Raw genomic sequence first — 26942 nt, forward strand, 5'->3', positions numbered from 1 at the left:
ATTATAGGAGCGACACCTAATGCCCCAGTGTTTTGTAATTGTGCCTGTCTTGATTATTGCATGGGAGAGCTAATTACTTGGCAGAAATATAGGGTACTACGGTTATCCAGATATAGGATAGAAAACTGGATGGCGGGGTGCTCGACACGGTTGGTAAAGGCGCGCAAGTATGGTATGTGAGAAACGTTAGGGAAAGAGACAGAAATATAAAAATCGTGCAAACTAACTCAATTGTAATGCATGTTATTTGGGACATCCTGTTTGAGAGTGCCAGAACAGCAACATAAATATAATATTGGGGCTTCTGGAGACGAATGCAAAGGCACGAGAAGTGCACAGTTTGTGCAACCCCCTCCCCCCCTCCTTCCCTTCTACTCTTTCTACCCATCCTTAAATTTTATAGTTATTTAGATATTTGGCTAAAGCATGTATTGCGGAGCGCCTAGCAGGTCCAGCACCCATGTGTACTATCCACTGATCACTGAATGGATTAGACAACCTATTATTAAGAATGCAAGAAAGTGGTTTCTTATTCGTTTACGAATATCTAGATATGAAAAGAGCATATATGTATGTTTTCCTAATGTTCTGTTAGACAAACTAAGCATAGAATGCAAGCACACAGATGTACTGCCCTCATGCGAGCAACTTATTCATCTGTCTAAAGTCGAATGTTCCCTTAATTAAAGGATAGAATGTGTTTGTTACCTTCAGAAGGATATGCAATCCTTCCACAAACAGAACTTGTAATTAAAGCTTGCATCACATGGGAATCACGATAAAAAATACCTATATACACTCTTATCAGTGTATTTCCACAGCAAACAAATAAAATGGGGGTGGCTTAAATTGTCCAAGTGTACGTTCAGGTTGCTCAAAACTTCGTGGTCAACGGATACACGGACTTAAGAAGACATCAAAACGAAAGTACTTGAAAGAATATGTGAGACACTGTAGACCCAGCTCAGAATGGTGACTACCTGACTCCGACTGAAGAAGCCTGCGTTCAGGGTGAGGGCCAATCCCTTGTCCGGGGATCCAACTCGCCCAACTTCTCAAGAGTCAGAAGGACAACTGTCTGGATCAAATGACAGCTTATGGGGGTGGGGGTGGGCGGGGGGGGGCACTGTCGTATCGCCTCCTAGATAATTGTCATTACTGCAAACGAAAGCCTTCTATCTTTAGATAGGGTAAATAATTGCAAAGCTACTTTTGTGGGGGGTGGGGGCAGGAGGGTTGCATTTTATATAGCTCGAACTTAACCCAGGAGCATTCGCGCTCTTTACATGAGCACCGGTTACCTTACACAAGATCTGTTCCCTTTTTTATTGGGAATGGGGAGATTGAGTGATTTTCTCAAAAACACGGGATATTGGGCCGCCGTCGGTAATAGAACCGGGTTCACTTGTTCTAAAGTCGGGATGTCTAGACGTAACACGACATCTTCTCACATATATGTGAGACAATTTTACTTTCATCCTCATAATCCTAAAGGACCTCTGCCCATGGAAAATATAAAAGTGTAAACAAACAATCAGAGGTTAAACACAATGATTTAATATATATTCCAGTTAAACAGGGGTGTAAACAGTTACAACTTATTAGCAGGAAAGCAACACAAGTTTCGTTAAAATCTACATTGTGAACATAAAACGTTTAAAGTCAATGTCTATGAACAGTCATCCTGCTTCTTTTTTCATGGCATTGTTGGAAGAGAAGTATTCAAGTAGAGGAAAGGGGGCTAAGCACAGATAATGCCACTATGAAAATGGGAGGGAAGTGCTTAGTAGTGAAACATCCAGACTGAAACACCAGTAAGACAACACTCCATTCACTGCTATTTCTCATCTTAAAACCCTCGACACAGCCATCAGTATACTTTATACCCTCGGCTCACATAAGTACATTAAGCTGATGTATTACAATTTGTGAGCAGGCCGAATTGCTGATCCGTGTATCAGGGAAAAAATAGGCAGTCTGTGCCATCTTTATGAAGTGCACAGATGCATATGCACATGGTGGCTTCAGTCTACGTAAGCAGTGGTGGATATCACATGCCACTGCCATTGATAGATGACAGTAGGCTCACCCATAGACAGAGGAAGCTTACAACCATGGTTGCGTGAAGATAACCCCTTGTCCTAGTCAGCACACAATACAACCTTTTGGACATTTTATTAGCCTGCAAACATTGAACAGCATGCACACAGGCCTTAATACATCTAGGGACTGAGTACTGTCACCCTCTTCTGTCCTTTGCATGGACCATGGGTCGATGGTTAAATGCTCTGATTCTCTACATCTCCACATATCAATGTCTACTCCACTTCATTGTGCTCATTCCTCGCCAAGAGTGCTGTGTTCCTCCGCAAAGAGATCGGATGTGGGAGGTGCAGACAATCCAGTGCCACTCCAGCGGAGGCCTACACACTAGACTGCTCAGAAATTCAGACAAGATCCCCTTGTCTGGATCTCACTTAAATGAGTATTCACATACCTTCTCAGAGTAGGAGGAACCAAACAAATCAGCAAAACGAATTTGTTGAAGAGAGTAATATTTAGAAATTACGGTTTGCAGACTATTTTGATCACACCCAGAGTTAAAATGTGTACATAGAGTAGTTATTTATTAGCTACACTTAAACAGCTCATTCAACAACCTATAGTGTGACAGTGTGTACAGTGGGAAATGCCAGGAAATCATGACATTGCAATCAGTGTTACTGCATAAGGGTCCTGGAATCTTGTGGCGTCTATCCATCTTTCTTAGTATGAAATGTCCTTTGGGTCTAACTGCGAGCAGAGCAGAGGAGCCAACATGCTAGAAATATGTTCAAAGTGAACTAAAGCCGAGGGTTTAACTTTGAAATGTATACAAGGAAACAGCTGCAGTGGCAGGAACCACATTCCTGATAGGATCCTTTTAGAAATACTCAGAGGGATGAACAGGCATGACATAGTTGTAAGACTTAAGCGAGCACCTATCTACTTTGCCACATTTGGTACACATTGGCATTGTAGAATTAATACCTCTCAAGTACTTTAAATTATGAAGTACTAGACTTCCAGTTGGCAGGCTACATTAATATCCTCTCATGTTTAAAGTTATGTTACCAGAAGGACTTTTCGGAATATACATTGCTGGTCTGTGTGTCAAACATGAACCGCAATCACAAGAAGATTTGGAAAACAATAACCACCCATCAGAGCAGGATCCTGGTTGCAATAGTTTGTTTTCCGCATCTGCAAAGCCAATCCTTTAATCACAAAACCAATTGCCTGATTTTATTGTCTGATCAATTCACCAAGTGAAAAACACTGACAGGAGGCACAGTTCCATTGCTTTACAGACTGAATAGATTCAGACTACATCTGCAAAAGATCTTAGTATATATTTGCTGGTCTACTTAGCTACATATACATTCTTGCCTCAAGTGGTCACGATCTTGTTTGTCAAGAGGATCCCACTGTCCTGGGACCACAGCCACATGAGCTCATAAGCCACACTTTCTAATACTTCTTGCGTGTGCTGCAGTAATACACCGACTCACCAAATGTTTATTATATCACATGCAGAAATTTTGCACTTTGCTAGTCTGTTCTACTAAACATAGAAAAAAGGAAAATGGGCCTGCTGTCCATGTTCTCCAGGCTGGTCCAGAAAAGATGTGAGATGATGTATTTTGTTCCAACTAGATCTGAACAATAAATGGAGAAACATTGTGGTGCAGATTGGTACAAATGATCTTCTGCTGTACATTGGCATCTTGTCTTCATTTGCCAGGCTATTTTGTTAGCCTGAACCAAAACCATGTTTTACTTTAGTTTGCCCAGTACGTTAAACATTAAATGTGGTCAGAGTGAAGCTTTTCTCGAGTAATCCATCACATACAGCCCATAGCTCAAGTGGCAGCTCTCAGTTTTTGCTAGACTGCATAGCCTGATAGCTCTCGTTGAAAAACGAGAAACTTACCTGTTTCCTTTGTACGTGATGTGAGAGTGTCTGTTCAATAACAGGCAGTCACTGCAAAGCTCACTATGTAATTGGATGGAGAAATTGCCACAGGGAAATACGTGCACATTTAAATATTTCCCCCAGAAGATAAGCTGTGATTTTCTTCCAAACTTTAGGGGATCATTCAGAGTTTAAAAGATGCAAGCCTTCAGCCACAAATTGGCAGATATCCCGACTGCCTTACTTCTTAGGGAAGACAGGATATCTGCCAATCTTTAGCAGAAGTATGTACTCAAAATAGAATAAGCATCAGTCGTTTTTGGAGCATGTCCCATATCTGGCAAACTCTAAGTAACATTGTTAGGCCCAGATAATAAGTTAAACAGAGTGAAATTCCTGTGTTGAATTCCACTTCCCTCAATCACAAGTGGTCTGTTGTCCCCACACTCAGATTGTCCCTGTACTGGTACATCTTCAGGAAATTGTGCCCTTGAAGACCCCTTACCTGGTGCATGCATGATTCTCAGACAAGGCTTGGGCATGTTAGAAAGAAATAAGAATACCTTGTGAAAAATTGCTCAGTAAATCTGGGGCCACACGGTTATTCATCATTTCATGGAGCTTAATTCATAATGTGAGTAAACATGTGCTGAGATGTTGTTGGAATAGATATTACTGGCCATTCACAATCTCTGCACTTATTTACTCATAACTCGTGACCAGGACCTCAATCTGCAGGCTTAGCACTCCAGGCAATTTTTTGGAAAAAACATTCCACTGTAAATTTAAATTGTATTTGTAGATTAACTCTACTTAATGAATTCTGATTGAATGTACAATACATAAAAAGGTCACAAGCATTATATCCTCAATCCTATGAGTGTGTGGATGCAAGGTTTAAAATAGTGTTCTCAACTTTAATCTTTAAGGCTCTGGTTTTTACCTTTAATTAAAAAAAATCATAAATATGGTTCTACTGATATGACTTTTGTCTTTTTGGTATTAGATAATTTATTAAAATTGACTCTTTTTTTTAATTCATGTGGGTTTTTCCTTGTGTTGTCTTATTTACTTTTTACGTTATTACTGTTTGAGTGCTGCATAAGTACTTTAGACATTGCCTCTAATTGAAGACTGACTTCTTTGTGCCTAGTTATTAGAGGGTTAAGCACAGGTTTATTTAGTGACTTTGTGGTTCACAGGGATTGTGTATATTACTTGAGTGGATCAATCACCCCTCTTAACTAGTAACCCAGTTTCTTACACCTTGATATTGTGACATACAAGGTTAATTGCTCTTGGTGGTTTAATTTGTACATTTTTCACTCCTTTGGTTCATTGTTTGGTGGTATGTTTATCTGCGGTGTAGTCTGTGTATAGGTTTCAAAAGGTGGCATGAGCAGGTTGCAAGACTGTATATTAGCAAAGAAGACCTGTCACTATCTTTACAATATATTGTACATCTTTAGTTTGGTTTCTCTTGTTGCAGTCTGGTGAGCACGTCACACTTTCTCAACAGTATCACCAACTGGTAAAGCTGTCCCTTAATAGTGTTCCATCAGAAAAACAGGAAAACTTCCATCACCAGACCCAAGAAGATACAAATTTGCTGGTCAGCAACAGCACCACCACCTGGCTGGATCTTTTCCAGCCTTCTCAAATGCCACACCCTCACTCAATATGTAGGTGAAGTTGTAGAACGAAGCTTGATCTCAGCCTGACGCTGCTACTGTCTGTAAATTAAAGAAAGTAATGGAGGCCCATGGGGAGCCGGGACCCTGCCTTTGCCAAATTTGCTTTGGATTAGACTTATGTGCCTCTGTAGCCAGAAACGCACTTTGCATTAACATTGTACTAGTGAGCAAAGATTAGACGTGGCCAACAAGGAGCATGGTGGCTTGATCTGCCAGAAAAGATGTTTAAACTCCATTCCGCCTGTCCCTGACACTTGTCAGAATGACTGGAGAAGATGTGGTAGTTTTTGGTGAACTCCCTGACCAAACATGGTGGAGAGGCCCAGGCACCAATTGTACATAGATCTAAATTATCACAAAAACTTTGAACTTTATATCAAAGGGTGCTTTTTCTGCAGAGTGACTGGGTTGGGAAAATACCGAGTGGGGTAAACATTTTGCAAGAATTTACTCAATAATTACCTGGGCTCTCATGATCTTAGTAAAATATATCTATGTAAAGGCTTGTTGCAAAGTGGAGGGAGTATTCCATGAAGATGTGACGCTTTGAGAATGGAAAGCATGATCATCTTATGGGATGAGAACCAGATCCATCTTGGAGATTCATCAAGTTACCATATTCTTGGCTTCATCTTCATATGTAGGTTTACTACAGCTACTTTGAAAATAGGACAAAACCTAAAGGAACCAGTTTTTTAAAGAAATTAATAGGATTCATGAGAATCAGGAATTGAAAAAAGCAGCACTCTTTGAACACATTGAGCTTCTCAGTTAGTAATATTGTTTACCTTGCCTGTAGCCCTGGTATTGAAATTGTCTGCACCCTTGTTGCACATTACTTTGGAACAGTCAGTTGATCAGCTTTAAGTTTTAGCTGGCAGACTGGCCATCTGCCAGTATGAGCAAAGAACCGCCTTCACCAAGGTAGTGGTGAAAAGTCTGCAGTATCCAGAGGGCCAGGGCTCCAGAGGGATCTCGTCAAAACTGACTGCATCTGTAATGCAAAGAACACCTTTGGGAATTAACGGATGTTACAAAATCCACTAGTTTGTGTTATTGCTGCTGGAATGTCTATGACTGAAAGGGAGTGGTGTCCATGTACAACGTATAAGATGCTCATTAGGACAGTTTACCCTTACTGAAGTTCAGTTGTGTGCATGAGGAGAGCACATAGCTATCCTGAGAACTACTGCATGTTCTTTCCCCAGTGCTCAGTGCCCTTTGCATTAGGACAGTTACTTTTGTCATATCATTGGAGCAGGGCCAAGACGGATTTTCATTGAAAAAAATACATGGGCCGAAATGGGGCACAGAGCAATCACCTGTGGCTGAGATTAATTTGAACATTCCTTCTATTATCTTCTAGCTTTTACCGGTTACTTTTTAATGGCCCTTAAGGCACAAAGGCTGCAATTGCAACATTTTGCAAATGCCAATTGAGGAATGGCGATCTGCAGATAAGCATCGGCCTCCTCTTGCCTCATGAATATGCATGAGGCACTATTTTTTCCATTCCTCACAGATATCAGTTTTGCACTGTGGCCAATCAATGTATTTCCCCCAAAATATTCCTGGGTGGCAAACCAATCACTGTGCAACAGAGCGATTACTTTGTGGGTCGAGTATAGTGCACCCGGCACCTACTCTCCGAATTTACTAACATTAGCTAATTTATTCTGCCGTGGTCCTCTGCACACTGGGCTAAGAAGAAGCAGGTGGTAAGCTGAATGTGAACATGCGTCTTTTTGACATCAAAACCATGGTATAGGGCAGTGGATATTAACAACAAGAGGTCCTTTTTGTCCACATACCTAAACTAACAAGGTTTCAGTTTCAGAGCAAACATTGTCAGCTGTTCCACTGGGGAAGCTGCATCCCTGTATTTTAAATACCTCGTATATCCGGCGCCTACTATCCTTTTCATGGGTCTTGTGATGACTGTTTAAATAGTTAATGGAGCATCTGTCTAACCCCAGAGTTTCCTTTTAGCCGGCCATTTTCATATGCATGGGTCGGGAAAGAGATTGTGTTACAATGCAAACGGTTGTGTCCGGGGCCTCCTTATTTTGTTTAATCAGGAGCGGTGTCAGCACAGCTGTGATGCTGATAAACACGAGGTATACCCTCCGTACACAGTGAGCACGAACTGGGAACACGCAGTTAACCCCTCGTGCAGCTCATCCCATGATTACTTAATGCACTGTGAGCTGTGTCATTCTGTTTCACCCCTTACATAACTTGTGCGTAACATACATTATTCATCAAGTTACAGAGCTTTTTCTTCTAATCCTTTCAGGATCTGTATGTTTTTGTATTTCTTCGCTATATTATCTCTTTCACTTAAGCTATTGATAGTTATTTCTCTGTCAGAGGATGGTCTGCTTGCCCCATTATGTCAAGGCCTTTGTGATGCCAGTCCATGCTCTCAAAGCCTGTCCATACAGCCATTGGATGAGCCCAGTGGACTCTGGGCTGGACCAGCTTTGAAAACATCCTTTTGAGTAACTAAGTATGCCAATGGTGTTTTGATACGAGTGACACCTATGACAACATTGAGATGATGTAATTTGTAAGATACAAGAGGTTGTGAGTACTGCATTGATGATTTATGTTATGTAAGTTGACTTGTATAGCGCCATCTACCCGAAAGGCTTTGCAGCGCTTGAAGGACAACAACATAAACCGAGGCCAGGACAATAATGCCTAAAAGAGCCAGGTTTTAATGGCCTTTCAGAAATCAAGTTCATGGCTAAGTAGCAGAATGTTGAGAGGGAGAGAATTCCACAGTTTTGCCCCAAAATATCCCATCGTGGTGCCACCCCATCTACCTTTTTTGATTTTAGGCAAAGTGGCCAAAGCTAATGTGGCAGATCTAATGACTCTGTTGGGCTTATAGAAGGTGACAAGATTTTTTAATAGCTGCGGACCCCTATTATGGAGTGATCTATGAATGAAGCATAAAGTTTTAAATTTTATACGTTGCTCCACAGGGAGCCAGTAGAGGGAAGCCAAGGCTGGCTTAGCAGAGGTATGCCTTGGAATATCTGATAAGAGGCGTGCTGCGGCATTCTGGACTACCTGTAATTTCTTAGTCACAAATTTGAGGGAGCCAAGGAACAAACTATTCCCATAGTCAAGTTTAGACATAATAATTGCTTGAACCGTAAGCCTTTTAGCGAGAGGAGGCAGTATTCCAAAAACCTTTCTTAGCAGTCTTAGTGATCCAAAGCAAGACATTTTCTTGGCATGATGTTCTAGAGTGAAAAGGGGATCTAACCAGATTCCCAGACTTTTAAGGTATTTCTTGGGAGGAGGCAAGTCCTCCAAAAGGAGAGGAAGTAGAGGAATGTCGACTGGATCAGAGTAGTGGTCTAAAATCATTATTTCTGTTTTGTTCCCATTCAGTTGGAGCATACAGTTTGTCATCCAAACTGCGACTGCACATAGACATGGAGACAGGGATTTGTAGTGTATGCATGCACATAGTGCTTCATAACCATGATGAGGTGAATTGGGTGGCACTCTGCTTCATCAGCAGTGCATGGTGGGAAGATGGTTGAATTGTTGAAGGAGTTTGGTGCTATTTGTGAATGACCTGAATGCTGATATTATCTTATCTTAACTTACTGCGCTTGAGCAAGTAATGGAGGAGGAGGAGTGACAGAACACATGCACTTTGCATTCAGTTATTGTGTTGGCTGATTGAGCGGATGTATATAGAACCCACTCAAGAGTGACAGAGGAGCTGCCTATGGCATGTACTGGATGCAGGCATTTAATAAATCAATCAGCCAATCAGTATTTATAGGGTGCAACACTGCCATCCCTGGTGGTAAATGGGTGCTGGGGTGCAAGGTCTCCATCGAAGAGTCAGTTCTTGAGCTTTTTTCTGAAATCCACCAGGGAGTATACTGTTCGCAGGTGGAGCTGCAAGTTGTTCCAGGTCTTTGCAGTGATGTAAGAGAAGTAGTGGCCACGGCTGTGGTTGAGATGGATATGGAGTTGTATGCGAGGGCTAGTGAGGAGGAGCACAGTTGTCTGTAGGTTTGATGAAAGTTCAGTCAATGGTTGATGTAGGCCGGTCCTTGATTGTGTAGGGCTTTGTAAGCATGCATGAGGATCTTGAGCTAGCATCCTTTCTTGATAGGGAGCCATTGGAGGTTTCTGAGGTGGTGGGTGGTTGATGTGGGCTCAGTTGGGGAGGTCCAGGATGAATCTGGCTGCTGCAATCTGTATGGTCTGGAGTTTTTTGAGAAGTTGGGGGGAGATGCGGACATAGTCTGTTGCAATAGTCGAGGGGTCTGGTGATGTGGGCCTGGTTGATGGTTTTCTTGGTGTTGATAGGGATCCAGCTGAAGATTCTGTGGAGAATGTGGAAGCAAGCAGAGGCGACAATGTTGATTTGTTGCTTCATGTCAGTTTGAGGTCAAGGATGATGCCATGGTTGTGTGCGTGGTCTATCGGCATGGGGGTGGGTCTAGATGGATGTTTTTCTCCCAAAGATCATTACTTCTGTTTTGTCTGAGTTGAGTTTGAAGCAATTATCTCTCATCCAGTTGGCTACGTTGATCATGGCATTGCAGAAGTTTTTTTCTGGTGGTTTTGGAGGGGACTTCAGTGAGTGGAAGGATGAGCTGTATGTCTGCATAGGAAATGATTTCAAGACTGTGAGATCTGACGATGTCCGTGTGGAGAGACATGTAGGTGTTGAATAGCGTGGGACTGGGGGACAATCCTTTGGGTATGCCACAAATGATGTTTTTGGGTTCAGAGGTGAAGGGAGGCGGCCGCATGCTCTAACTGAGTCCTGTGAGCAAAGAGGTGATCCAATTGAGGGTGTTCTCTTGTATGCCTATGTTGTGTAGTATGTTGATGAGAGTGTGGAGAGAGACAGTGTTGAATGCTGCTGAGAGATCAAAGAGGTACAGTAAAGTAATCTCCCATTGATTGAGGATTGTTCCGACATCATCTATGGCTGTGATCAGTGCAATTCCTGTGCTGTGGTTGGCTCGAAAGCCTGATTGGGAGATGTCAATTAGGTTATTTTGTTCCTTTCATGGTAGATGGTCTATATAACCCATCCGGTAGCGATGGGTGAGCACCAAGAAGCATGTGCTGTATAATGGCAGTCATGGTAAACGATCTGAGTCTATTGAGGAGTGAGAAGGAGTAGCACACTTCTATGCTTAGGAAAACAAACCTATTGTGAAAGGTCTCGAGTGACTACTGTGGAGCAATGGAATACTGACCCAGATGAATGCACTGGTCACATGTATAGCTGGGGTAGACATTTGGTGGGTTCCACACAAAAGTGATGGGAGAACAAACTAATGGGCATGCACTGGATGCAAGAATCCCTTATAGATTATAGAATATGTCCAGGATCATTGATGAGTAGTTTACAGATCATGTGGTGGATATTCAGCCAGAGTAAATGAACTTTAGAGTCTACCAGGAGTAAGACAGAGCAGTCCACAAACATGCAGTGCTTACAAGCAGCCTGGGCTCTAAATGTCATAGCTCGGTGTGCAGGTTGACTAATAAATAGTCTATACAAATAAGGCAAGGCCTATACACATAATAAGCATATCATGGAGATTTAGCAGTGCCAAGCAGATTTCAGACTTTGCTTGTCAGGGTCTATCCAGGAATGAGAAGATCAGGCTTCATTTTACAGACAGGATAAATCGCCATAGTATCCACCCAAGAGCAGTTTCATGAAGCCAAGATAAATGTGGCTCGTGTTCAACCAGGAGCAACAGAGGAGCAGTCCATTCAGAGATTATGGCTCTAGGCACTTTCCAGAACCGGATAGGTCAAAACAGGTGGGACATAGTTAACTTCCGCACCTGGACACCTAGGCTAAATGCCCTGGGCAAATCATTAAAATATGTCAGGACAGAAGGAGCAGGCGTGACCCTGTGGGAGGGAAAGCAACAAAAGTGTGGGTGGAAGGGATGGAGAAGGAGGGCACTCAGGTCATGTGGTGGCACTAAGCAGTACTGCGATAGGTAGAATTATCCTGAAGGAGCAGAGCAGCATGTACAGTCCACAGAGCAGGGCAATCTACACTGAACAACCAAAACATGTAGAATGTTTCTAACGTGGCACAGCTCCATCTCGTAAAATTAAAGAGCTGCGACTGAGGCTTGAATGTGTAACTGTTCGCAGTCTGTTACATAATTGATGGAAGGTGAACATGTTTACTTTATACAGTCTTACATACTTTTACGATAATGTTTTTTTTTTTAATTATCTTAGTGTACATATGTTATTCCACAATTCATTGCCTGTACAAAATAGATGTTACGATGGTGTTGAAGCTACACAGGGATACATTTTATCTGTAGCTCTCCTCCTCCCCCCACACCCTTCAGTTTGGTCAGCAAAATGGAGATTGCGACGCCTATTATTGGAATACAGTATTAGATGCTGCTAATTATACTAAATTAGTCTTTCCACCATTTAATTAAAATTGTTTCTAATGAATATGCTTTCTTGGCAGGCTTTTCGGTACCACTGGGAATTGTGCAGCCTGCAGTAAACTGATCCCTGCTTTCGAGATGGTGATGAGGGCCAGAGATAATGTTTACCACTTGGACTGCTTCGCCTGCCAGCTCTGCAACCAGAGGTGCGTACACAGAGGTTCACTCCTGCTAAAAAACAAGAGCAAACGTGTGTTGTCACCTGCAGGAAACGGAACCCGATCAGCCGAGGTGCAGGCCATCGGCCACAGCCAGTGGAAGTTAGGGCCGAAGAAGAGAAGAGCTTTAAACACACCTGCTGTAGAGAGGGCATTACCCCATGTAAATCAGAGCGTGGTTGCGCTAAACGTTTTCCATGATTACGTATTTTATTGTTTTGTGCCTAATTACGAGTGCTCCGAAGGATGCGAAATTAAAATTAATGACTGACGACAAAATCCGATACCATGGTGTTCAGTATTTATCGGCGGCCACAAATGATGTTGCATGTTTCAAGTTAAACCATTTCGAACAGTGTATGACATAAAGGTTTTACTGCCTTCTGCACCAAAATCTGCATGTTCCGGTATTTTCAATGCATTTTCCCCTCGGTGAGATTTGGCAGGTTTGACCTGCTGTTATGTTCACGAGGAAACCGCAGGCCAGCGTCCTTTATCGCACTTGGTACCTACCTATGTGATAAACTCTGCACAGCTCATAATTCCAACCCCTGTGCACATCTGGGTTTGCCCAAATGCCAGAATTTTTCAGCCCTATTATAATTAGTGCTAAAGTGGCATATGCAATCCATTATCATATTAATCAATATGTGTTGTGTACATATGTATTTTGCCAGGCACTCTTTTCATGCAGCACACTGGCAAGATAATACAAATTCTAATATGAATTAATTGTACCTGGTAAAGTGGAAAGCTTTTCCTCAGCGTCATCGCCATCACACTGTAATTCTACCTTTAAACGTGACACAATCAAGGTGGATATTCCTGTTTTTTAAAGCTCCTACCTTTTGTCATTTGACCCGAACAACTTGTGGCCTCACACAACTGCTGACGCAGATGATATCATAGAAGGTAATAATACTAATAGTAACTGTTGATCCTCATGACATCATAAGATGTGCCATCAAACAGCATTTGACCATGATTAGTTCTTAGAAAGGTTTACATGAAAATTGTGCACTATGTGTAAAATTTGTCACTATTTTCTAAAATATACAAATGCCGACAATAGGTAGGCATAAGAGTCAAAGATAAAACATGCAAGTCAAAGTTGTAACCCTAGCGACACCCTAATCACGTCTACCATCTATTTTTGTGCTGCAAGTTATCTTTCCATCAGTTCATTGAAGGTGCTGCACGATACAGATGGTGCACAAACGCAGCTGTACCTACTCTTCAGGGTGTACTATACCATCAAGACATGGCTATTCTTAAAACTGAAAAGTGCAAAACCATTACTATTGCTTGAAAAATCATATGGATTACAATGTGCATTCCTAACGGCCCCAAGAGTAAATTCCATAAACAAGTGTAATCCTTCTATGGGCATCAACATTCAAACAGTTAGAGTCCGTGATGGAATATACTACTAGGCTCATGCTTCACTCCCCCTTTTGAACCATAGACCTAGTTCATCACCCAGTGATGAAGTGTGGTGAATGAAAGAGTTTCTCCTCTCCCTATAATATATACTCAAAAAACTGTCATTAGGAACGTCAATCTTGAAAATAATGTGTAATTTGTATGATAGTTTGTAATAATAAACTGTTGCTCAGCTGCATGCTGAACTTGATTTAGTTTGCTATTCATAAGGGCAGTGGTGCAGTAAAAGACATTCACAATCAGTAGAAAGGTTCGCACTGCAAATGTGCATGTCTAGTGAGCTCCTTCTCTCAGTACCAGTGCTTTATTTAGTTTCACAAGCTTGTGCTTTTATCCTCATGTGCAGATGTGTTAGAAATGGGATCTCTAGTTGGCAATGGTTTTCACCCTGTCCAAGTAAGGAACCCTCAATCTAGTCAGGGTAAGGGAGTCAAACACCTAAGATAACCCCTGCTCACCCCGCTCATAGCATGGCACAAGCAGTCAGGCTTATCACAGAGGCAATGGTTTTAGTATTTATAACAACACACAGAGCAACACAGTGAAAACAGCACAAAAGTACTCCACACTAGTTTAGCAAAATATCCAATATTTATCTAAGTAAAACAAGACTAAAACAACAAAAATTCAATGTACACAAGCAAATATATGAATTTTTAAACATTAAATCCCAATAAAGCACTTAGCCTCAGTTGAAGCTATTGTGTTTCTATCACTACGTTGTTGATGGAGTCGTTCCCAACAGTTCAACCCCACTCATGAGGGAGTGCAGCACCGGTCATGGAGTCACTCAGACCCTAGGTACAGTACCTTAGAAACAGGGAAAATAAAAATATTGCACGGAGTCAGGCAGGTGAGGTGTCGCTGGAACCAGAGCGGCGTCTGTTCCTTTCTGCTACCGAGGAGGTGAGGCATTGGTTTCTTACTGCAAAGCAGGGGAGGTGAGGCGTCAGTTCTTCATGGTTATTGGGGAGGTGATGCAGTTTCAGTGGCAAAGTGTTGGTTCCTTACGCTCTGACGGTGCCGATGAATCGGGTGGGTCAAGATGCGATGGGGTGACCTCTTGGAGTCGCGGGCACACCAAGGGGCCACAGGAACTGCAGCGGAGTCATGTGTCATGGATGTCAGTGACATAGTACTCAGGACTCACAATGTCACTGGACTTCAGAGGCACTGCAGAGGTTTTGGGCCAGCGGTGCCAGATCTGCGGCGTCAGTTGTGGTTGTTGCATTTCAGTGGGGAACCAAAATTTCAGATGCAGGTAGCGGCATGGAGTTGAGCAGCGGCGCCAGTTCTGGAGTCATCTGGAGTCAATGTGCCTGGTTCTTCTTGTTTTTCACCAGAACTCACTTCCCTAGGGCCCAGGAACTGGATTTGGCACTACTTGGCAAGTCAGGACTCTCAGCAAGAATGCCCAGGTGCTGGCAGATGCAGTCTTTGATGTCCCTGAGACTTCTAACAGGAGGCAAGCTCAGTTCAAGCCCTAGGAGAACTTTGGAAATCAGGATGTAGAAAGCAAAGTCCAGTCCTTTTACTCCCAGGGCAGAAGTAGCAGGAGCAGGCCAGCACAGCAAAGAAACAGGCAGAGTGACAGCTCTTCTTCAAGCATCCAGCAATGCTCCCTGGCAGAATGTCCTCAGTCCAGAAGTATTCTGAAGTTGTGGGGTCAGCAGTCCAATATTTATACCCATTTCTGCCTTTGAAGTTGGCAAACTTCAAAGGAAAGTCTTTGTAGTGCACAAGAACCTGCCTCTCCCTGTCCTGGCCCCAGACACACCCCAGGGGGTTGGAGACTGTGGCCCTCATTACGAGGCTGGTGGTCATCAGACCGCCAGCGTCACCGTGGCGGTCTGACCACCGCGGACCCGGCAGTTAAGACCACCAAATCAAAGTTGTGGGGCTTGGCAGATGCCAAACCACCACAACTCTGCCTGGCACGCTGGTGTGGGTTCACTGACGCGGCCGGCGGTGTGCACCTCCAACCTGGCGGCAGGACTTAGCCTGCCGGCCAGGATATTATGTGGCTGCAGACCACCAGGCTTTCCGTGGCGGTGGCCACGTCACGAGCCCTGGCAGACACGCACCTGGTGACAGGAATCCCCATTCCTGACACCGGCACACGCACCCCCACATGTCCACACACATGCACACATCCCCCCACCTGTCTACACACTTACAGACACCCCTCACCCCTTCACGCACGCATGCATTCACATACACACCCCTCAGCATATGCATTCATCCACACAGACACAACCACTCACTAGCATACCTGCAGACACACCCCGTTCACTCGCAGACATGCAGACACACCCCTCCATTCACAAGCACATACATGCACACTAACATTAACATTCAATCACATACATGCACACATTTACCACCCCTCCCCACTCCACATACAGTCACTCACAACAACCCCTTGCCCCTCCGCATACACGCACCCACAGACACCTCCCCCCCTTTCGGATGACCACTTACCTTCTCCATCAAGGCGGTCATCCAGGAGGGGCTGGGTCCTGCACCGCCAGCACCACCAGGCCAATAGGGCTCCACCAAGCCGTATTACGGCTTGGAATACGGTGGGTGGAGTCTTGCTGCTGTGGCGCTGCTGGCAATGCAACCACCTCTTCGGAGTTGGACTTTCATCTAGAAATGGGCGGAAGTCCTCCAAAGACTCCTAATTGGGTGAACAACAGACCGCCAGCACTGGCGGTCTGTTACCTGCAGCGACTTCGGTGGTTTTCCAAAGAGACAGCCAAAGTCGTAATGAGGCCCTGTATTGTGTAAGGACAGGCACAGCCCTATTCAGGTGCAAGTGTCAGCTCCTCAATCCACTCTAGCCCAGGAAGATCGATCAGGATATGCAGGACACACCTCAGGTCCCTTTGAGTTATTGTCTAGAGTGAATTCACAAGCAGCCTAACTGTCGGTCTGACCCAGACATGTATTCAGCAGAGAGGCAGAGGCACAAAATGGTTAAGCAAGAAAATGTCCACTTTCTAAAAGTGACATTCTCAAACTTACAATCTAAAAATCAACTTTACCAAAATATGTACTTTTAAATTGTGAGTTCAGAGACCCCAAACTTCACATCTCTATCTGCTCCCAATAGGACATTACACTTAAAGGATATTTTAAGGCAATCTCCATGTTATCCTATGGGAGAGATAGGCCTTGCAATAGTGAAAAACGAACTTAGCAGTGTTTCACTATCAGAACATGTAAAAGATACCAGTACATGTCCTACCTTTTAAATACCCTGCACCCTGCCCCTGGGGCTACCTTGAGGCAATCTTAGGAGTGACTTACATGTAGTAAATGGGGAGGTTTGGGCCTGGCAAGTGGGTGCACTTGCCAGGTTCAAATGGCAGTTTAAAACTGCCCACACAGACACTGCAGTGGCAGGAGACGTGTTTACAGGGCTACTCATTTGGATTGCACAATCAGTGCTGCAGGCCTTCTAGTAGCATTTCACTTACAGGCCCTGGGCATCTCTGATGCACTTTACTAGGGACTTACCAGTAAATCAAATATGCCAATTATGGATAAACCAGTTACCAATCCAATTTAGACAGAGAGCACTTGCACTTTAGCACTGGTCAGCAGTGGTAATGTGCCCTGAGTCCTAAGAACAGCAGAAACAAAGTTCAGCACAGGATCGTAACAGGATGTCAGAAGCTTAAAAAAACAGAGAAAGCCATGCCAAGAGCCGAAAGGTCTAACAAAATGTGAAATATAGCTCTTAAGATCACACATTTATTTTCTTCTGAACAACATAATAATAATTGATTTTTCTGCCACCGAAGTGGTCATGGAACACAATAGGCAAATAACAGCAGATACTATTAATCAGTGTTAGAAATGGGGTTTATGCTTGGCTAGAGTATACACCTAAGGCAGGCAGAAACCACCACTCTAGTCAGGGCGAGTAAGTTACACACTAAAGATAACCCATGCTCACCCACTGGTAGCTTGGCACAGAGAAGTCAGATTTATCCTTAGAGGTCATGTGTAAAACGTTTGTGCAACACCCTCATAACAGTGACACAATAAAAACACCACAAAAAGACTTCACACAATATATAGGCCCTCATTCTGACCTTGGCGGTCGGCGGAGAGGCGGCGGTCGGACCGCGAACAGACCGGCGGTATTAAAAATGGCATTCTGACCGCGGCGGTCACCGCCGCGACCGACCGCCACTTCCCCACTCCGACAGCCACGGCGGTCATGACCGACGGGCTGGAGTCTGCGCACTCCGGTCCGGCGGTCGACCCAAGACCGCCAACGGTATCATGACCCTGCTTACCGCCGCGGTTTCTGGCGTTCGGGAACCGCCATGCGAACCATGGCGGTAGGCACTATCGGGGCCAGGGAATTCCTTCCCTGGCACTGATAGGGGTCTCCCCCACCCCCCACTGCCCCCCCGAGTCCTCCCCCCACACCCTCCACCCCCCTGCCACCCCCCAGAGGTGGTACGAACCCCCTCCCCACCCCCACCCCGACATGCACATACACGCACCCCGACATGCACACACCCCCAACATGCACATATACACACCCCCTACACACACACATACACAACGGGGACACATACCCGCACACATACATGCCGACATGCGCACCCTCCGAACTACACACATTGCCCATAGGCACAGCAGCACTCCCCGCCCGCATGCACGCACTCACACACCCCCTCTACACACTCACACGCACACCCCCATGCACGCACACATCACACAACACCCCCCCACCCCCTCCCCTCACGGACGATCAACTTACCTTGTGCGTTGGTCCTCCGGGAGGCGACGGGAGCCATAGGGACGTGACCGCCAACAGAAGACCGCCAACAGAAGACCGCCACACAGAAATGTGGGTCGTAATTCTCGGGGCGGTGTTCTGCTGGCGTGGCGGTGGAGGTTGACCAGTCTCCACTTTCCCGCCGACCGCCAGTGTGGCTGCTGGCGGTATTCCGGCGGAACGCTCCCAGCGGTCGGAATACGCGCAGCGGCATACCGCCGCGGTCGGCGGTCTTTACCGCGGCGGTAACACGGCGGTCTTGCGAAAAGACCACCAAGGTCAGAATGAGGGCCATAGTGTATTGTGCACAAATTATAGACCAATATAACATAAATCAGTGATTACTTTGCTAACTGGCAATGGTCGATCATCACCATGAGTGGAATAGGAGAAAGACTTACATGTTGCACATAAAAACACAATTCCTGTGCATATTATGCAGCTACACTTTACATCTCTTGTTAACCTGTCAAAGCAAGACATAAAACAACATACTGCAGTGAACATTTAGGGCTAAAATGCAGAAGACAATGAATGAGAACACACAAATCATCACAAGTTACCATAATCACCGTAATCAAGAAAAGCCAGCCTAGGGTCATCAGCAACAATTAGCCCATGTAGGTCAATAATTCCCTCTGAGAACCCTAGGTTTCAGCACACCTGGGCTCCTATTTGGCGATATCTGAAAACTCATCAATAAGCAAGGGACTCAGAGACACCCGCGTGCCTATTACACATAGTGTGGTGCCTATTCCTACAAATTGGTTAATGCAGCAAGAGTCACAGTTACCTGATAGCAGTCAAGAATCCCCAGGTATGGCCATAAACAAGGGAGTGGGATGTAGAAACTGCTGAATTCTGCAGGTGGTAGTTGCTGGGGGCCCCCCTTGGAAAACAATGAAGTGTGGCTGCCCATGAACTTGCAGAGCTGGTGTGGCCAAATGCAGCTTCTCAACAGTACCACCAACGCCGCAACATGTCCAAGACCCTCCGGAGCCTTCTAAGAGAGAAGCTGCCCACGTGTTGAAGGGTAGGTAAAGTTGTGTGTGAGGCAGCTTCTATAGCCTTGGTGCAGCCTCTGTTGGCAGTTTGAGAGCACGTTGCTGGGGAAGGCAGCGACTTCATGCCGATTCGCAATCTGGGGGAAAGGCATGCACACCGTCTCCTTTGGAGTGTCTCTATTTGGTGCTGCAGCTTTCCAACCAGAAGGGGGTAGGACTCAGAGGGGGACTTCTGAGCTCCGGTGCCTGTCAGCAGGGAGATGGTTCCACGGGTCATCTGCTGTACGTCGCGGTTTCCCCTGCTGAAGGGGACCAGCCCCTAAAGTGAAAACAGCAGGTGCTCTCAGTGAGGGCGATGTGCACCACATGTACTGCCCAATGAGGGAAAATACTCCCTTGAGCTGTGAAGGATGAAGCACACCCCCCCCACCCACACAGATCCCTATAGAACAGGATAAAAGGACTCACATCTCAGATCTGGTGAAGAAAGAAGCCATGATCCCTAGCCAAATGAAGCACTGTTCATTAGTAAAAGTCACACGGCCAAACCAGGAGTACTGCACAGTGCTCCTCACGCGCTGAGCTCCTGGGAGAACACTTGGGGAAGGCAGGCAAACAGCAGTGGGCAGGTAGACCAGCACAGTAAAATCCACAATTGCAATGGTGATTCCCCCAGCAGTCCCACAGTGCCTTGGAAATCCGGAATCAGGGAACAGGCTGGCAGCAGGGCAACACTCAGAAAAGCAATCCAGGGAGACCTTTATGCCACCCAGCAACAGCTGGTAACAGGACAACCGCAGAAGAGCATTCCAGATGAGTCCTTTGTGCCAAACAGCAGTCCTTCTGACAAAGATTCAGTACCGGTTCCTAAAGGTGCTCTAAAAATGAGGGGCAAGATCTCAGGGGTAACTTCAGAAGAACCCTTTCAATTGAAGTACAACACCCTTTCACTCCAGCCCTGTCTCCAGACATCAGTAGGGGATAACCCTGCAGAAAGGGCCATTTCCAACACTCAGCTATTGAAACAGTCTCTCTTTAACAGATGTCTGATTAAAGTATACATTACTTTTTTACCAACAATTAGGACCTGTTATACCAGGGTAGTGGAGGAATGTACTCCACTGGTCTGGCAGACTACAGCTCACCATATTTAGAGCTCTCCATCTACCTAGTGGTGCCCTCTAGGCCTTTAGAGGATGTGCCACGGTGAGTGCTACACTGAATACACTGTAGCTTTGCTGTGCTGAGACCATCCTCAATGTGCATGCACAAAAAGTTTTTTTTTTTTTAAATCTTTTTTATAAATCTAAAACTAAAAACGAATGTACCTGACACACCGAATGTTTTCTCCCAGTGTGTGGGAGTAAGTTAATTGTTTTAAGGTTTGAGCCCGCCAGGGTTTTCTTGGCTGCCTTAAACAGGAAAAAGTCTTTCAGAATGTCTGCCTTAGGGTGGCCATACAGAGGTATTTAGACCAATGGTCTAATGTCCCTGGTGCCATTTGTCAATGGTTTCCGCCATCAGAGCTAGCAGAGGCTCCACCAACAGAATCATTACGGTTCGCCAGACTCTGAATAGAGCTGGCAAACTTGGAGTTTGGTGACATGGTACTCTTCCACGTTTCTGACAGAGTACTCTGTCCCCAAATTTTAAATAAGACTCTTCCTCTCTTAAATAGAGCATTGTTATCAGGCTAAAGTCTCTGTTCCTGTTTTGCATCATTATCTAACACAGTTTGAGTGCAGTGAAAGGAAAATAGGAAGTCTATTATTCATAACCCTTGTAACTTTTAATGGCAGCATAGTTGGTATTAATTTGTGTGAAAAGCTAGCCTGGTTTGTAGAGGGTACCAGAGGTACTTACACCTTATACCAAGTCCAGTGATCCACCTTAGTGAAATGTAGGCAGTGTCTAGCAGCTTAGGCTGTCTAGGGGTAGCTGTAGCAGAGCAGCCAAGGCTGAACTAGCAGACATGCAAAGCTCTTGCAATACCACTATAGTCACCAGTACTTATACACAATAAAAGACAGGCACTTTATTTTAGTGACACAAGGCCAAAAAATATCTTAGAGGCAATGCTCCTACTGGAGGTAAGTATTATACACAATATATACACTAGTAACCAAAATCTGGTAAGTACACAGTCAGAAAATAGTGCAAACAGTGAAAAACACAATAGGTTGCAATGGGCCTAGGGGCAACACAAAATAAACACTAAAATAGAGGAATTTGAATGTTGGTTTCCCCCCTAGGCAAGTGTAGTGTGTAGAGGGGCCCTGGGAGTGTAAGAAAACACCAAAGGTAAGTAAAATACCCCACCCCAGAGCCCAGGAAAGCAGGAGTAAAGTACAGCAAGTTTCCTCAGAACACACTAGAAGGTGTGGCAAAGGATTATGCAAAAACCAAGCAAGACTGCAAGAAACCAACAATGGATTCCTGGACCTGAAGACCTGTGGAGACTGGAGGCCAAGTTCAGAAGTCGATGAAGAGTCCCGGAAGAACAGGAGCCCCTGCCAACCTGGATGAAGGTGCAAAAGTGGATTCCGGGATTAGAAGAGAAGTACAGAAATGCACCAAAGAAGACAGCTGCGGGTTCCTGCTTGGTGCAAGAGATGTCCCACGTCGAGTCTTGGATGCAGGGTGTTTTTGTCGCTGGATTTCACCAGCAAGCCCAGGAGGGACCTGGGGGTCTCAACTCAGACTGAGGAGACATGGGGGGCTCTCAGCAATTCAGAGAGCCCTCAGAAGACCAGGCACCACCCACAGTAGTCCCAGGACACGGGAACAAAGGAGTTGCATGATGTGGTCATTGCAGCACTACACAAAGGGATCCCACACTGCCGGAGAACAACTCAGGGAGCTGGGTGTCGCAGGATAGAGTGCGGGGGACCTGAGCTATGCTGTGCATGAAGAACTTTTGGAAGAAATGCACAGAAGCCTAAGGAGCTGCAGAAGACGTGACGCACAGGCTTACTGTCTGGCACAGGGAGGCAAGTTCTTACCTCCACCAAATTTGGACATCTGGACCTTTGGACAGTCAGGATCACTTCAGTTCACCACCTGTGTTCCAGGGATTGGGCCCGTCGACAGGAAAGGAGTCCCAGAGTACCGGTTGTCGTTGCAGAGAGGTGCCTGCTGAAGCAGGGAAGTGACTCCGTCACTCCACAGGAGATTCCTTCGGACCCTCTGGTGCAGAATAAAGACAGGCATCCTCAGAGCGTGCACAACCTGGAAACTGTTGCAGTTGCTGGCTGGAGCTGAAGTTGCAGGGTCACAGTAGCCTTTCTGGATACTTTGTTGTAGTTACAGTGGTTCCTGGAGCATTCTGAGTTTGATCTGATGGTCAGGAGCCGAAGCAGAGGATGCAGAGGAGTCCTGGTGGAGTCTTGCAAACCGAATATGAGGAAACACCCAGAGGAGAGACCCTAATTAGCCCTGAATGGGGGACTGGCCACCTACCCAGGTATGCACCTATCAGGAGTGGTCTCTGACGTCACCTGCTGGCACTGGCCACTCAGATGATTCTAGAGGGTCCCCACACCTTGGAATCCAAGATGGATAACACCAGGGACACTCTGGAGGAGCTCTGGGCACCACCCATGGAGTGGTGATGGACAGGGGAGTGGTCGCTCCCCTTTCCTTTGTCCAGTTTCGCACCAGACCAGGGACTGGGAGTCCCTGCGCCATTGTAGACTGGAAGTCCCTGAACCAGTGTAGACTGGATTATGCAAGGAGGGCACCGTTTATGCCCTTCAAAGCATTTCCAGAGGCTCTGTGAGGATACCCCTCCCATGCCTGTAACACCCATTTCCAATGGGAGAGGGTGTAACACCCCTCTCCTAAAGGAAATGCATTGTTCTGTCTTCCCAGGATTGAGATGCTGAATCCCCAGGAGGGCAGAAACCTGTCTGTGAGCTGGCAGCAGCTAGGGGTGCAGTTGAAACCTCAGAGAGCTGGTTTGACAGTACTTGGGGCCTATGGTGGAGACCCCAGGGTACATGGAATTGGCCCCCCAATACCAGATTTGGATTGGGGATTTAATTTCACAATCTTAGACACCTCACATGGCCATATTCGGAGTTACCATTGTGAAGCTACGTATATGTATTGAAGTATGTAATGCACTCTTATAATGGTGTCCCCACACTCACGCACTTCAGGAAATTGGTCCTGGACAACGTGGGGGCACCTTTGCTAGTGCAAGGGTGCCCTCACACACAGTAACTTTGCACCTAGCCTTCAGTAACTGGAGGTTAGACATATAGGTGACTCATAATTTACCTGGTGCAGTGAAAAATGGCTGTGACATAGTGTGTGCACTATTTTACTCAGGCTGCAGTGGCAGTCCTGAAGGAGTGTTTGTATGAGCTCCTTATGGGTGGCAAAAGAAATGCTGCAGCCCATAAGGAGCTCCTGGAACCCCAATGCCCTGGGTACCTAGGTACCATATACTAGGAAATTATAAGGCGGGTTCCAGTGTTCCAATCTGAATTGGAATATGGAGTCACTAAACTATAGTGACTAATTTGGTAAACAAGGAGAGCATAAGCACTGGAGTTCTGGTTAGCAGAGTTCCAGTGACACAGTCAAGCATACTGACAATACATATAGGCCACAAACTATGAGCCCTGGGGTCATGACTAGCAGGATCCCAGTGAGACAGTAAAAAACACACTGACAAAAAGATACAAAATGGGGGTAGCCATGGCATTAGAAAGCCACCTTCCTTCAATTTGTTAAATTGATCAGTTTAATTCTCCAGAGCATCCTTGCTTCTTTAAATTGAGAATCATAGCAAAGTTATCTATTCTTAAAGCTAGGGTTGGAGGTTCAAGTTTTCTGCGAGCCAGAGGTTGTTTCAGACTCCTAGATTAGAAATACTAGAAAGACCAATATCATAAATTTTACCATCAGCATGTAAGAATGCAACTGTAAGTTCTCTGGAATCCCTAGCCAATCTCCTAGAAATACCACTGACACAAAAAAGCAATATTAATTATCTTTATCAAATACAAGAAATCACCTAAGAAAGGCTAGCCACCTAATTGCTGGCTCAGCAGCACCTTAATATCGACTAGCAGCACCTTATATCATCTATTTCAGAAAATATCGGTGACTGCCATCCTCAATGTCTCCGGGGTGAGATCAGTGGTTCCACCTACCTCGAATATACACTGGTGGAGATGTTGATCAATACTCACAGGGATGCCAAAATTAATTCTGTGTGATTCAAATGAAAAAGATTCAAAGGTGCCAACAATGGCTGGTGCCAACTTGCCCCCTCCTAATCTTTTTCTCCCTGCTAGAGCCTGCATAAACGCTTTCTATGTAGGTTTTAACAGAGACCTTCTAAAAAGTACATAAATGTGGCTTGAAACAAGCTTGTTACCCTGTCAATCAGAGGTGCTTGGCTCAATGAAAGGTACCAGATTGTTTTTCCTTAGTGTGTCACTTTGGCTTCCCTAGACAGATTCGACCAATGAAATGTACTTTGAACAATCACACTAAGCTAATTGGATGGACACACCCAGCATGTCATCAAGATAGTCTCAAAACTCAAGTACTCAAGGTATTCGGTTCACATTTGGCAAAAGAAGCAGTTTGACATCAAGAGGATTCAAATTATGATCACCCATCTATTATATTCATAGTGAAATATGGGTTCCTTATTGGTATGCCACTAGCCATAGCATCACCTGTCAAGCACCTTTCTAAAACTTTTTCAAAACGTTACCAAGTGTAGCTGAATACTCCCACTACCTAACTGGAGTTTGAATAGCTAGGAAGGGAACATGTGAAATGTAGTGCTGCATGAATAATTATCTTCCACCCAGAGAAACAAAATGAATTTAATCCAATGGATGTGATCACTGCACACTATTCAGGTTTTCTTTCATGGGTTTGGGGTTTAGGCTGTTAACAAGTCGAACAATGGCTCTCTTTCCAGTGATGTGACACTGCTTCAATATGTGGCCCCTTAGTAGGAACTGTATAATTTTTTAATTCACCAGTCTCCTCCAACCATGATTAATTCAGAATTGAGTCACCCACGCTGTTCTAATCACACTTGGGTGACCCTTATTTTCAGCAGTTAGGCAATGCTACAGTATGTTCCTTTCATTGTCATTTCTAAACTCCTCATTTCCTGTCTACAATGTTGCCATACCATTTGCATTTTAGCCACGCTGAAACCTTCACTTATGTCTCTCGGAGCCATTATATTGGTGATGCTTCTTATTTGCCTAGACTTTTGCTGTCTGGCTACACTTTTGCTGTCTGTAGTACATTGTGTTTCTCTGTGCTCCTTTTGTGGACCTTCCACTGCTCCTACCCCCCCCACACCAACCCCATTTATATTTGGGTTGTCTCCAGAGGCCTTTTTTGGACATTTTGTGGAGTCCTGCTTGAGCTGGGGAAATCTGAGAACCAATACTTGTGCAATAAAGACGGTTCCTTCCCCTATACATGTGCAACAATCTTGCCAATTGCTAGAACCCCTGTTGGGATCTCTCTGGACCCTTGATCGCCTAGAGTGTCAAAGTTGATCACAACCTCATAAATGTTTTACATGCCTGTGTGGCAAGAACCCTCCTGTATACAGACCTTTGCTCTCTATGGTTAATTACATGATAGGGTAGGCCAAGAATGAAATAGAACTATGACTGAAGAGTATTATCTCCCTATTGCTCCCGACACATTTGGTGACTGTATAGGAAGGTGCTGGCTGGCTTCTGGAGGATCGACTAACACATCAGGTGCCCAAGCTGGTCCACCGAGATACTGTAGGTGATCCTAAATTCAGCAGCAGTGTTATTTTTTCCTCGTTTACCAGGCACCCACGTCAGCTGCTAAAGCTGCACATCAGCTACTTTTCTCCAAGGCAATTACAAGTATGCAGCAGTCTATTGCCCCTGGGGGCAAGCAAACCATCTTCTGAAACACGGAGAAATCAACCACAGTCACACATTAGGCTCATGTCAAATGGCACGCCCATAGGGAACATGGAATCCAAAATGGAGGACAACTCTGATGAAGTGAAATCAATAAGTTCAGATCTGGTGCTTTCCACTGTCATCTGGACACGATCCAGAGAGGCTGCTCTTGGAGGTAGTATTAAGCATGGACGTTGTCCAGGAATGAGGTCAGCAGCTATGCAATCTTAAATGCAAGGTCACCAATGTAAAAGTTTGCTTTTGAACACAATGTAAGTTTCTATGACATCCCTGCCAAGGCCAAGAAGGAAGGCCTGATGGAGTTTCTGAAACCCTTTCTGTCACACCTGCTAGAAATTGACTTGACAGAATAACGGGAGTTCCAAAGGGCATATTGAAACTGAACAGGCCCCAAGCAAAGTCTTTAATTTGAGCAGGCCTCGTCCTAGCATAGTGCGTCTTCATCATCA

General features: G+C 45.0%; 1 protein-coding gene across 10 annotated transcripts in view; it reads left to right on the forward strand.

The window, feature by feature from the left end:
* Positions 1-26942, forward strand: part of LMO1 (LIM domain only 1) — a 514229-nt gene that overhangs the window by 462955 nt on the left and 24332 nt on the right. For all 10 annotated transcript variants that reach the window (XM_069223677.1, XM_069223678.1, XM_069223674.1 and 7 more), the window contains one exon: positions 12155-12280. In XM_069223677.1, the coding sequence (XP_069079778.1) occupies positions 12155-12280 (126 nt within the window). The remainder of the gene's footprint in view (positions 1-12154; positions 12281-26942) is intronic.

Source organism: Pleurodeles waltl, chromosome 3_1 (assembly GCF_031143425.1).
Source record: "Pleurodeles waltl isolate 20211129_DDA chromosome 3_1, aPleWal1.hap1.20221129, whole genome shotgun sequence".
In the NCBI taxonomy this organism is placed as follows: Eukaryota; Metazoa; Chordata; class Amphibia; order Caudata; family Salamandridae; genus Pleurodeles; species Pleurodeles waltl.